The sequence below is a fragment of the Bufo bufo genome, chromosome 4, assembly GCF_905171765.1.
Source record: "Bufo bufo chromosome 4, aBufBuf1.1, whole genome shotgun sequence".
NCBI classification, from domain to species: Eukaryota; Metazoa; Chordata; class Amphibia; order Anura; family Bufonidae; genus Bufo; species Bufo bufo.
In genome coordinates, this window is record NC_053392.1 from 115,564,471 (window position 1) to 115,577,431 (window position 12,961).

Sequence of the window (12,961 nt, forward strand, 5' to 3'; positions counted from 1 at the left end):
TGGAAAGCTAAATTGAATATCTTTCCCAGAAATCCAGAGGAACATTCCCTGGCCAACAAAAATCTGCACACATACTATGCATAATAGGAACTCTCTGTAGTGAGAAAGAGTGCCCCGAAGATAATGAATATATATTTCCCAGAAACTCAGAGTACTATACTAGTTTCTCTCTCTTTTTCTCTCACTTGCTCTTTCTCTGTCTCTCAGATTTGCCCAAAATGATTCACAAAAAATTTGGGTTCGTAAGAATCAAAACTTTTTGGAAAAGTTGGGATGAATTCCGATTCGGTAGAATCAATTTGCCTATCTTTAGCATAAAACCTTTAAGGTGGCCATACATCTTAGGCAGCTGTGGTATGGACCAAACACTAGTTTGACTGCCAGCGTCTTGCCAGGTCCCTCATACATGTGCATCCTGGCCTTGGCCTGGTTTGGCCAAACGTGCATGTGATGTAAAATAGGTAGATAGGCAGAAGATCTCTGATGAGAACAAATTATTGGGCATGTTGAAATCTAACATGCCCAACCCTTTCATACTTTCACATCTGCCGTTGTGGGAGAGTTAAGATATTCTAATACACAAAAGAGAGGCCAGTGTACAGGAACCTTTAGGGATCATACACACAACTGTATTCTGTATTACAGCTCTGTACACCCTCCAAGTTGTCCGGAACCGTACTACAGCACCCATACAGGTCTATGTGGTCCTACTGTATCTCCATATGCCTTATCTGTATAATTCTGTATCTGATGGTAGATTCCATTGGATTGTGTACTATGGAAATATTAACCCTTTGCTTTAAACAATGTAGTAAATTGCCATATGAAGGCATCTATGGGAACCCACAGCGCCATTTAATAAAAAGCTGCACTGCATATCCTTTTACAGGTTCAGACATATGCAGACCAAATGTTCTGCATGTATATGACTTTCCGTGTAGGGTCACTCGATATACACCTTACAGCATAATAAAGACACATAGTACTGCAGAGTTTGTCATTTAGCCTCTGGGTTCATAGTTTGTACAATATGATTAAAGATGAGCGAATCGAAGTTGATGAAGTGGAATTCGATCCGAATTTCAGGAAAAATTCGATTTGCACCGAATCCAAATTTCCTCATGCTTCGTGGTAACGAATCGCATTTTTTCCTAAAATGGCTGCTGCATGTCACAGCCCTATAAATAGCCTCAGCCATCTTGGATTCAGCCATTTTACAGTGTACTTAATGCAGGGAGAGACGTCAGCAGGCGCTAGGGACAGTGGTAGAAAATACATTAAAACTTTTATTTTGCTGTATATAAGTTCCATAAAAGGATAGGGAGGAATCATTCCACAGTATTGAAGCATAACAGGGTTCAGTAGGGGAGTTTACAACCTGGGTAATAGGAACAATCCTATTACACCTTGCTGTACTGACTGCGGATCCAAATTGCCATTATACAGCTCTGTAACTCCAGCAAACCGTTCTTGTTATTGGGGTGCAAGTCCTGTTTGATACAGCCATTAAACAGGGTTTATTACAAGGAAATATTTCTACGTCTTATTTGCCCTTGTGCGGTGCAGTTATATGTTCTAAAGTATTTTTTGGATTGTATTAGTGGGAAAAAAAGAGCTTATTTGCCGTTGTGTGATGAAGTAAGAAAATTACAGACTTTTTTGGGGTGATTTAATTTCCTTTTTATTTATTTATTTGATCTAACAGTATGTCAGACAGAGAAGTGCCAGGCCCTGCACAGGGGAGTTGCAGAGGCCTAAATGTTTCTGGCGCAGGAACAGGTCGCAGCAGATTAAGCGGGCATGGCAGCAGGAGTCGCAGCAAGAGGCCTGAGCTTCCAGTGTCATCGAGCGGTCGTGTCTTGACCAGCGACCCAACGGCTCTTGAATGGTTGACTCGGTCATCCACTTTGTCCCAAGTGACATCAGACACCCCCAGCCAAGAGTCGGTGGTTTCTTCAGACACAACCCTTAGTTGGCATGGCCCAGAAGCAGGCCCTGTGCCCTGACCTGTCTTCAACTTGCCTCTGTCCTTTTGTGTTCCCTCAGCCAGACAAGTATTATATGCTGTGGGCTCAGCTCCACTATACAGCGAGGACGAGCTACTAGAGGACAGTCAGCAGCTACTGGCCAGCCAAGATGTGGAGGAGACATCCGCCGCTTCCTCCGATAGGCGGGCATGTAGTGATGAGGAGAGTGGCGTGGGAGCTGGTGTTGCGAGCGGTCAGGCTCTTGACCCAGAGACTGTTGAGGCGGACATCAGTGACGTGCAGACAGTACTCGATGATGATGAGGTATCTGATCACACTTGGGAGCCGGGTGACGAAGGGGCTTCATCATCATCGGGAGAAGAGGGTGGCAGCTTGCCCGTGAGGCAGCGGCAGAGCCAGCAAGTCGCTAGCGTGCCCAGGAGTCAGCAGGGTGGCAGCAGTGGGAAGTCGGGAGCCAAACGTGCCCGGGGTATACCACCCGCTTTGCAGGAGCCTACCTGCCCGGAAAGTAGTGGTGCAGGGGTTCACAGAGGCAGTGGCAGTAGAAGTCAGTCAGTGCGGAGTGTTGGGGGCAAAATCACCTACTCAGCGGTGTGGCAGTATTTTGTTAAGCTGCCGGAGGAGGTGAACATGGCCATTTTTAGAATCTGTGGGCAGAAGGTGAAGCATGGCCAGCGTGTCAATGTTGGCACCACAGCCCTGCGTCAACATATGCAGCGTCACCATAAAGTGGCCTGGGAGAACCGTGACTCCTATGTGGTCCCGCCTGCCGCAGCTGAATCACCCATTGGCACACATCCGATTTCAGGCAGTCAAGGCTCACCACCTCAGCTGAAGGGAGCTGTATGTCCTTCCCATCATCTGCTGGTCCTGATGCTCCTGCTCCTACTCCTACACCTCATTAGTCATTCCATCAGCAATCTATCACCGAAGTGATTGCCAAGAGACAACAGTATGCGTGCACTCATCCAATGGCGCAGAAGCTGAATGTGCTCCTGACCAAGTTGCTGGTGCTGCAGTCCCTCCCTTTCCAAGTGGTGGACTCTGCACCTTTCAGAGAATTGATGGCTTGTGCCGAGCCGAGGTGGAGAGTTGCAAGCAGTAATTTATTTGTCAAAAAGGCAGTACCAGCCTTGCACACGTATGTAGAACAGAAGGTGGGCCAGTCCTTGAGCCTGTTGTTGTTTGCCAAAGTGCACGGCAGCGCCGACGTGTGGAGATGTAACTACGGTCAGGGACAATACATGTCCTTTATGGCCCACTGGGTGAATGTGCTTCCTGCACAGCCACACCAGCAACTTAGCCAGGTGACGCCGCTTCCGCCTCCACGTTCTCATGCCATTGGTCCTACAACAATATCGTACCTCTACCTCCTCATCCTTCACCGTGTCCTCAGCCTTCACTGCAGGGACAATTCACAGTGCCCCTCCAGCATACCACATGTGCAGGGCATGGCGGTGTCATGCTGTTCTACACCTAGTTTGTCTGGGCGAACGAAGTCACACAGGAGAGGAACTGCTCCATGTCCTTCATCAAGAAATCAAATCCTGGCTTTCTCTGCGACAACTCAACATCGGAACCATGGTGACAACGGGAAGAACATGGTGTCGACATTGCGTTAAATCAAGGAGGGCTGTAAGACATCCTAAAAATGGCCAGAAAACTTTGCATGCACTTCATCCACTCGTACACCGCAAAGCACACCCTCCCTGAGCTGTAGAGGCTGAATGGCATCCCATAGGCTGATATGCGATGTTTCCACCCATTGGAATTCCACTCTCCATATGTTAGACTGACAATACGAACAGAGAAAGGCCTTAAACGATTTCTTGATGATCCAAGTGAACAGGAGTACTCCCCTGTGTAATTTCGATGTCAGCCAGTGGCAGCTCATGAGTGACACCTGCCGTTTGCTCAAGCCCTTTGAGGAGGCCAGAACTACGGGATGAACAATGTCATTCCACTGCTTCATGTCCTGGAACAGATGCTGGAAAATCTGACTGGTCAGGGGACTGGAGACATGGTGGCATACTTGGACAGCACCCTGCCACCCCACATTGAAGATCCGCTGGACTACTGGGCAGCCAAACTGGATTTGTGGCCACAACTGGCAGAGTTTTCCCTGGAAAAAGTGTCCTGCCCGGCCATTAGTGTGGCATCAGAGCTGGTGTTTAGTGCGGCAGGGTCCATAGTTACCCAAAGAAGAACTCGCCTGTCCACCCAAAATGTGGAGAGACTGACCTTTGTCAAGATGAATCAGGCGTGGATCAGCCACGATTTCAACACACCAATGCCTGATGCATCAGACTAGATCATCCATGGTGCCACAGCAACACTTTGAGAAATTCGGATCAAATAAATTTTTTCGGAAAAAATCGAATCAAATTTTTGAGAAATTCGCTCATCTCTAAATATGATCTCCCAGTGTAGTAATATAGTAAGCTGCAGATAACACATTGAGATTTCACAATCATTTGTGCCAACGGACAAGGTTAGCTCTCCTACATCTGTCAAAACGTAGCCCAGTTTACCGTATAGGCCATTCATCTCTTCGTCAGATACTTGCTTTTGGCTTGGATACACTTACCCCTGAAGAAGGACTTGCGGTCCAGCCTAGCTCTGCTGTAGCCGTCCGAGTGTCCATAAGGGTCTCTGCAATAGAGAAACATTAAGAGTTTTATTTGGCGATATGACACACAGGCGGCCTGTCCTACTGAACGTGCTGCTACACTTTATAGATTTAGTTCTACACGATATAACCCACAATGAATACCATTTCCGTGTCATTAACCAATTTTATTTTCACAGTTTGAAAAAAATTACCTTTTTATCGTCAACCTCAAAAAAAATTGCTGTATTGTTCCTTTGGCAAATTCTATGTTATGCTAGCCATGCGAGGTAAGCGTGACATAAGAGACTAGTAAATATGGGAGCAGCTATCACTTCTAGCCACGGCGGTGTTAAGAAGGATATGTCACACTGTGCTCCCAGTTTCCTTGTGCACACACAATTACGCCTTCTTATGACTCATGTGTATGTGTCACCCAAAATGTCAGCCCGAGAAGTAGAACAAAGAGTTCTGTAATTTACTCTTTAACATAGTGCTGCTTAATAATTGCCAATCTGTATACCATCTGACCTGCCTAGAGATTACGGAACACAAAGTGCAGCATTGCAATATACATGGCACATGCCTTAAAGGGGTTGTACAGAATTAGAAGAAAAATATGGCTGTTTTCTTATAAGAACAGAGCCACTCTATCCATGGGCTATGTCTGCTATTCGCTGAAGTGAATAAGGCTGAATTGCAATAGCACACGTAACCTAGAATGCAACGCAACATGGAAGATTGACATCAAAGGAGCTCAGAAAAGCTGTTTGGGGGTGTCCGTCGACCATGGGCGGATTGGCTATAGACTCTACAGGGAAATTTCCCGGTGGGCCGACGCAGGCAAGGTACCTAATGATCTGATGCTCAATGTCCGCAGGTGTCCTCCTGAACTCAGCTGTATTACTGTCCTCATGACTGTGATACAGTTGAATACTGTGGCTTGGGTGGCAGTATTTTGCGCTGTCCTGTGGTATTTGGTTCTGCTGGGGCGGTACTACAGTATTGAAGGCCCCGCCTTCTTTAGTTGTCCGCACCTACTTGTTTTAGCCTGTCTTCTATCAGTTTGAACCCACCTACAACATGGGGCCACTTTTCGGCTTTTTTCCAGGGCCACTTTAAAGGGTTTCTGTCACCTGAAAAATGGGTATTAAGCTGGCTGACACTAGCGATGTGCTAATGTAGCCGAACAGAACTATATTAGTGCCATCTCACTGCCTAAAGCCTTTATTGAGAAAAACTAACTTTTATAATATGCTAATTAGCAGGAGGGGTTTGCACCTGCTCTGAGATGCTCCGTTTGCCCACCTCTTTTCATGCCCTTCTTCTCTTGATTGACAGGTCCAGGGCAGCGCTGCTCTCCTCCCGAAAGCCGTGTCTGAAGTGTAAATCCTGCGCTGTTCAGTAATCGGCGCAGGAGCAGTGAGGGAAAGACGCTTGGCGGCTGCCGACTTCCTCACTGCGCTTGCACCGAATACTGAACGGCGCGAGATTTACACTGCAGACACGTCTGGCGGGAGGAGAGCAGCGCTGCCCTGGCCTTGTCAATCAAGAGAAGAAGGGCATGAAAAGAGGTGGGCAAATGGAGCCTCTAGGAGCAGGTGCAACCCCCCCCTGCTAATTAGCATATTATACAAGTTTGTTTTTCTAAATAAAGGCTTTAGGCAGTGAGATGGCACTAATATAGTTCTGTTCGGCTGACATTAGCACATCGCTAGTGTCAGCCAGCTTAATACCCATTTATTAGGTGACAGAAACCCTTTAAGTTCCCATTCTGCCCCTGCTGTCGACAACACAAAGCAACCAAAATCTATCTATCTATTAATCTATCTATCTATCTATCCATATATTATCTATCTATCTATCTATCTAATATCTAATATCTATTATCTATCTATCTATCTATCTATCTATCTATCTATCTATCTATCTATCTATCTATCTATCTATCTCCTATTATCTATATATCTGTCTATCTATCTATCTATTTATCTAATATCTATCTATCTATTATCTATCTATCTATCTATCCATATATTATCTATCTATCTATCTATCTAATATCTAATATCTATTATCTATCTATCTATCTATCTATCTATCTATCTATCTATCTCCTATTATCCATATATTATCTATCTATCTATCTATCTAATATCTATTATCTATTATCTATCTCATATCTTTATATCTATCTATCTATTTATCTATCTCATATTATCTATCTATCTATCTATCTATCTATCTATCTATCTATCTATCTATCTATCTATCTATCTATCTATCTATCCATCCCAAATCTTCTATCTATCTATCTATCTATCTCCTATTATCTGTCTATCTATCTATCTAATATCTATTATCTATTATCTATCTCATATCTATCTATCTATCTATCTATCTAATATCTATTATCTATCTCATATCTATCTATTATCTATCTATCTAATATCTATTATCTGTCTATCTATCTATCTATCTATCTATCTATTATCTATCTCATATCTATCTATTATCTATCTATCTAATATCTATTATCTGTCTATCTATCTATCTAATATCTATTATCTATTATCTATCTATCTATCTATCTATCTATCTCATATCTTTATATCTATCTATCTATCTGGTTGTTATACAGTATCACAAATAAAAGCTCACTGATACAGCGTTCATTCATTCCCAGGCAGTACAGTAGAGCTGTGATTTATTATCTTCTATTAATAGTGAAGTTCATAAATGGTTTATTACTAGAAGAATCTGACTATCAATGTGTCGGGTAAATCCACTTCTCTCCAACTAATAGAAATGATATTAATTGCATATTTCACAATGACCTGGCGATGAATAATTTAATTCACGGGCTGATTGAAAGAGAAAGTGTTTTATAGAAATCATGTATATTTCTTGTCTGAGGGCGAGCAAACAAACAGAGAATGCCAAGTGTACGAAAGGGGCCGGGTCAGCTGTAAATAAGCTCCATGATGTTTTATGATTCAATCACAGATGCCAGGCAGGAGGTCAGCGGGTGCACCGGTGGAGTCACTATGGATGCTCTCATAATGTAAGGAACAGGCTGAGTTATGGATTTCCATTATGGATGTTGAGGATCAGAGAATTATGGTTCAGTGACTCCTATTTCATTACTGCACTGCACATCAGTAACTCCTCTCATCCCATCACTACAGATGTCCCATAATGCTTCAATAAAGACCAGAGGAGATGCACGTTCAGTAAATCTCTGCTTTCACATCTGCTTCTGGACAAACGTTCTCTGCTCTTTACAGTTTACATTTTTAAATTCTGTATTTTATTAGCTTGGAATATTATAGCTTTTGGTCAGACCCCTGGGACCCCTACTGATCAGCTATTTGAGAAGGTAACGGCGCTCGCAGCAGTGATGGGCCTTTTCTCTGGAAGCCAAGCACAGCATCATGTATTGTATAGCGGCTGTGCTTGGTATCTCAGCTCAGCCCCATTCACTTCCATGAGGCTGAGCTGCTCCTAGGACACGTGACCGATGAACCTGTCGTCACATGATCTCGCTAAGCTGTCAGAAGGCTGAGGTGCTATTGCGAGCCGTAGTGCCTTCTCAAATAGCTGATCGGTGGGGGTCCCGGGTGTCAGACCCCCACCAATCAGATACTGATGACCTATCCTGAGACACTTGGAAAATCCCTAGTGTTGTTTTTGTATATCACCAGTCAAAATATCTGTTCTCCTGAATTCGTATATGCAGCAATTATGGGAGGCCATTCTGGTCCAGACCTACCATTGCCAGCCAGGGGTGCACCTAGCCTATCTGCTGCCTGAGGCGAAAACTGAACCGGCAATTTCTTAACCTAACCCTTTTGCCACAATGAAAGCGCTCATTGCCCATGGCCCTTCCGCTGCCCTCCTCTTGCCCCTACTTGGTGCTGCCTGAGGCGATCGCCTCACCTGGCCTCATTGGTGGTGCCATAGCATCTCTGTCACTCTGTTGACCTTTCATTCAGTCTTTCAACAAGCACAATTAATGGCGTTAAAAAAGGCTTAAGAGAATTTTTTGAACTAAATATCATTAAAAAGGTTTTCCAAGATATTTTTACTGATTCTCTGGGATGGTCATCAGTATCTGACCTGTGGAGTCCGACACCCGGGACCCCCATCGATCAGCTGTTTGAGAAGGCACTTGAGCTCCTGTGAGTGCCACAACCTTCTCACAGCTTTTCCTAGGCCAAGTGGCATCCTGTTCATCAGTGACATGGCCTACATACCAAGCACGGCCTCTATCAAATGGACGGTGCTGTGCTGGTAATCAGAGAGATGGCCGTAGTGCTACTTCAAGTGCCGGAGCCTTCTCTAACAGCTGATAAACGGGAGCCCCCACCGATCAGATCCTCATGAACTATCCAGAGGATAGGTCATCAGTAAAAATATCTTGGAAAAACCCTTTAATGCTTATGTAAATGTGTAGAGATCTGGGTTTTACTCACATACTTTAATTCACATCCCAACCTATCCCTTGGTTGAACTTGATGGACTTATGTCTTTTTTCAACCATAATAACTACCGTACGTAACTCCCCCTAGCAACCAATCATAGTAAAGCAAATCTTTCTTGCATTGTTCAAAGTCATGATTTATTTTATCTATACCCATATAGTATGAAATATACGGTAATCCGGCATTATAAGTTACTAAGGCTAGTTTCAGACTAGCGGCAGGGGAATCCGGCAGGCTGTTCCGGCGGCTGAACAGCCTGTCGAATCTGTCCTTCCGCTAGTTCACGTGTGCCCCTGGACTTCCGCTCCATCCCTATTGACTATAATGGGGGCGGAGTTCCGGCGGCAGCGCACTGCGAGAGGCAGCCGGAGTAAAAGTACTGCATGTCGTACTTTTAGTCCGGCTGCCTCTCACCGTGCGCTTCCGTGCTGCTGCCGGAACTCCGCCTCCGTCCCCATTATAGTCAATAGGGACGGAGCGGAAGTCCAGGGGCACACGTGAACTAGCGGCAGGATGGATCCGACAGGCTGTTCACTCGCCGGACCAGCCTGCCGGACTCCCCTGCCGTTAGTGTGAAAGTACCCTTAATGTTCATTTGTCCTCAAAGAATATGTCAAACAGAACAGAGACAGACCTTAGGGCCCAATCACACAGCGTCTTTGCACAATTAAATATATTAGATCTGTGTTAAAATGCTAAAATAAAGCACTTTTGGTAGATTTATTAAAACTGGTGTAAATGAAAACTGTCTTAGTTGCCCATAGCAACCAATCAGATCCCACCTTTCATTTTTCAGAGCTCCTTTGGGAAATGAGAGGTGGAATCTGATTGGTTGCTAGGGGTAACTAAGCCAGTTCTACTTTTTACACCAGTTTGGATAAATCTTCCCCTCTCTGTCATGGGACAAAACTTTGAAGTTAAGGCTTATTGCACACGACAGTATATTTTCACGGTCCGCAAAACGGGGTCCCGTTTTTCCGTGATCCGTGACCGTTTTTTCGTCCGTGGGTCTTCCTTGATTTTTGGAGGATCCTCGGACATGAAAAAAAAGTCGTTTTGGTGTCCGCCTGGCCGTGCGGAGCCAAACGGATCCGTCCTGAATTACAATGCAAGTCAATGGGGACGGATCCGTTTGACGTTGACACAATATGGTGCCATTTCAAACGGATCCGTCCCCATTGACTTTCAATGTAAAGTCTGGAGTCCCTTTTATACCATCGGATCGGAGTTTTCTCCAATCCGATGGTATATTTTAACTTGAAGCGTCCCCATCACCATGGGAACGCCTCTATGTTAGAATATACTGTCGGATATGAGTTAGATCGTGAAACCTCATTTCCGACAGTATATTCTAACTCAGAGGCGTTCCCATGGTGATGGGGACGCTTCTAGTTAGAATATACTACAAACTGTGTACATGACTGCCCCCTGCTGCCTAGCAGTATCCGATCTCTTACAGGGGGCCGTGATCAGCACAATTAACCCCTCAGGTGCCGCACCTGAAGGGGTTAATTGTACTATCATATCCCCCTGTAAGAGATCAGGGCTGCCAGGCAGCAGGGGGCAGACCCCCCCCCCTCCCCAGTTTGAATATCATTGGTGGCCAGTGCGGCCCCCCCCCCCCTTCCTCCCTCTATTGTAATAATTCGTTGGTGGCACAGTGTGCGCCCCCCCCCCCTTCCTCCCTCTATTGTAATAAATCGTTGGTGGCACAGTGTGCGCCCCCCCCCTTCCTCCCTCTATTGTAATAAATCGTTGGTGGCACAGTGTGCGCCCCCCATCGGCCCCCCCTCCCTCTATAGCATTAACAACATTGGTGGCCAGTGTGCAGCCTCCCATCCCCCCCCCCCCCCCCGATCATTGGTGGCAGCGGGTTACTAGCAATAGTACAATAGTAAAAGATTCATACTTACCTGGGAGCTGCGATTTTCGTGTCCGGCCGGGAGCTCCTCCTACTGGTAAGTGACAGTTCATTTAGCAATGCGCCGCACAGACCCTGTCACTTACCAGTAGGTGGAGCTCCCGGCCGGACACGAACATCGCAGCAGCAGCCAGCAGCAGGCAAGTATGAATCTTCTACTATTGTACTATTGCTAAGTAACCATGGCAACCAGGACTGTAGTAGCGTCCTGGTTGCCATGGTTACCGATCGGAGCCCCAGCGATTAAACTGGGACTCCGATCGGAACTCCGCTGCCACCAATGATGGGGGGGGGGGGGGAGATGGGAGGCCGCACACTGGCTAACAATGTTGTTAATGCTATAGAGGGAGGGGGGGCCGATGGAGGGCGCACACTGTGCCACCAACGAATTATTACAATAGAGGGAGGGAGGGGGGGGGGGCGCACACTGTGCCACCAACGAATAATTACAATAGAGGGAGGGGGGGGCCGCACTGGCCACCAACCTATTATTACAATAGAGGGGGGGGGGGGGGTCGCACTGGCCACCAATGATATTCAAACTGGGGAGGGGGGGAGGGTCTGCCCCCTGCTGCCTGGCAGCCCTGATCTCTTACAGGGGGATATGATAGTACAATTAACCCATTCAGGTGCCGCACCTGAAGGGGTTAATTGTGCTGATCACGGCCCCCTGTAAGAGATCGGGTGCTGCCAGGCAGCAGGGGGCAGTCTTGTACACAGTTTGTAGTGTATTCTAACTAGAAGCGTCCCCATCACCATGGGAACGCTTCTGTGTTAGAATATACTGTCGGTTCTGAGTTTTCACGAAGTGAAAACTCAGCTATGAAAAAGCTTTTATGCAGACGGATCTTCGGATCCGTCTGTATAAAAAGTAACCTACGGCCACGGATCACGGACACGGATGCCAATCTTGTGTGCATCCGTGTTCTTTCACGGACCCATTGACTTGAATGGGTCCGTGAACCGTTGGCCGTGAAAAAAATAGGACAGGTCATATTTTTTTCACGGCCAGGAAACACGGATCTCGGATGCGGCTGCAAAACGGTGCATTTTCCGTTTTTTCCACGGACCCATTGAAAGTCATGGGGTCCGCGAAAAAAAATGGAAAACGGCACAACGGCCACGGGTGCACACAACGGTCGTGTGAAAGAGGCCTAACAGCGGGATTTAAATGTTCTCTCTTTTATGTAATCATTCAGCATATCATTTCTGATTACTTTGGTTTTCACAATCATTTTGTCTCAACCATGCTATAGAGGTTACAATGTCTCATGAGTCGTCAAGTCAGTATGAGGGGGAAGGGTACACGTCACATTTCCACTGACTTCAATGGAAGCAATGTCAATGTACTGTAGCTTGGCCCAGATTTACTAATGTCTGCGGCTGCACCTAAAATCTGTCTAAAAAGTGGAGCCATTTTGGAGAAATTTGGTGCAACAGTGCAACTAGGGTATCTACACCTGTTTCTGACTTGCTTGTAAAGTGAGTGGGGATTACTGAAAGGGGTGGAGCATCTTGAGGAAAGGGTGTGGCCTAGGGGTGCATCCCCAATTCTGCCTCAAAGCAAGCTAAGTAGTTAGTATAAAGTTAGACAAAAGCGTCTGTCTCTGCGCCAGATTTATCCTGTAGTCTAAGCCCCGGTGATGAATCTGATGCAGGTCTACACAGCCCGTCTAATTTAAAGGATTAGTAAATCTGGGCAAGTGTTTTCTTCATTCCCAGCACTATGTGTGAGAGTATCTTTACATTGGGTCCGGTTCAATAAAACTATTTAGAAAGTTCCCAGGGTTCACACTAAGCTGTGCCAAATCTGCTCCAGCAGAAACCTACAGAGAAACTGATATGATGGGTGGCAGCCAGTACAAAGGTGTGCGCCTGTACTAATGCTCTCCTGCCCCTGTGATAATGACTTCTCTCAACGTGGGAAAAGTTTGAACATCATCAGATATCATAGGGCTAC

General features: G+C 45.8%; 1 protein-coding gene across 3 annotated transcripts in view; it reads right to left on the reverse strand.

Annotated features, from left to right (window-relative positions):
• The window catches only part of EPHB1 (EPH receptor B1), a 327,629-nt gene that overhangs the window by 192,943 nt on the left and 121,725 nt on the right, over window positions 1–12,961 (reverse strand). For 2 of the 3 annotated variants that reach the window (XM_040427671.1, XM_040427670.1), the window contains exon 2: window positions 4,576–4,640. In XM_040427671.1, the coding sequence (XP_040283605.1) occupies window positions 4,576–4,640 (65 nt within the window). Of the gene's footprint in view, window positions 1–4,575; window positions 4,641–4,811; window positions 4,938–12,961 lie in introns of those variants that run through there. The other variant, XM_040427673.1, reaches the window with a different exon arrangement.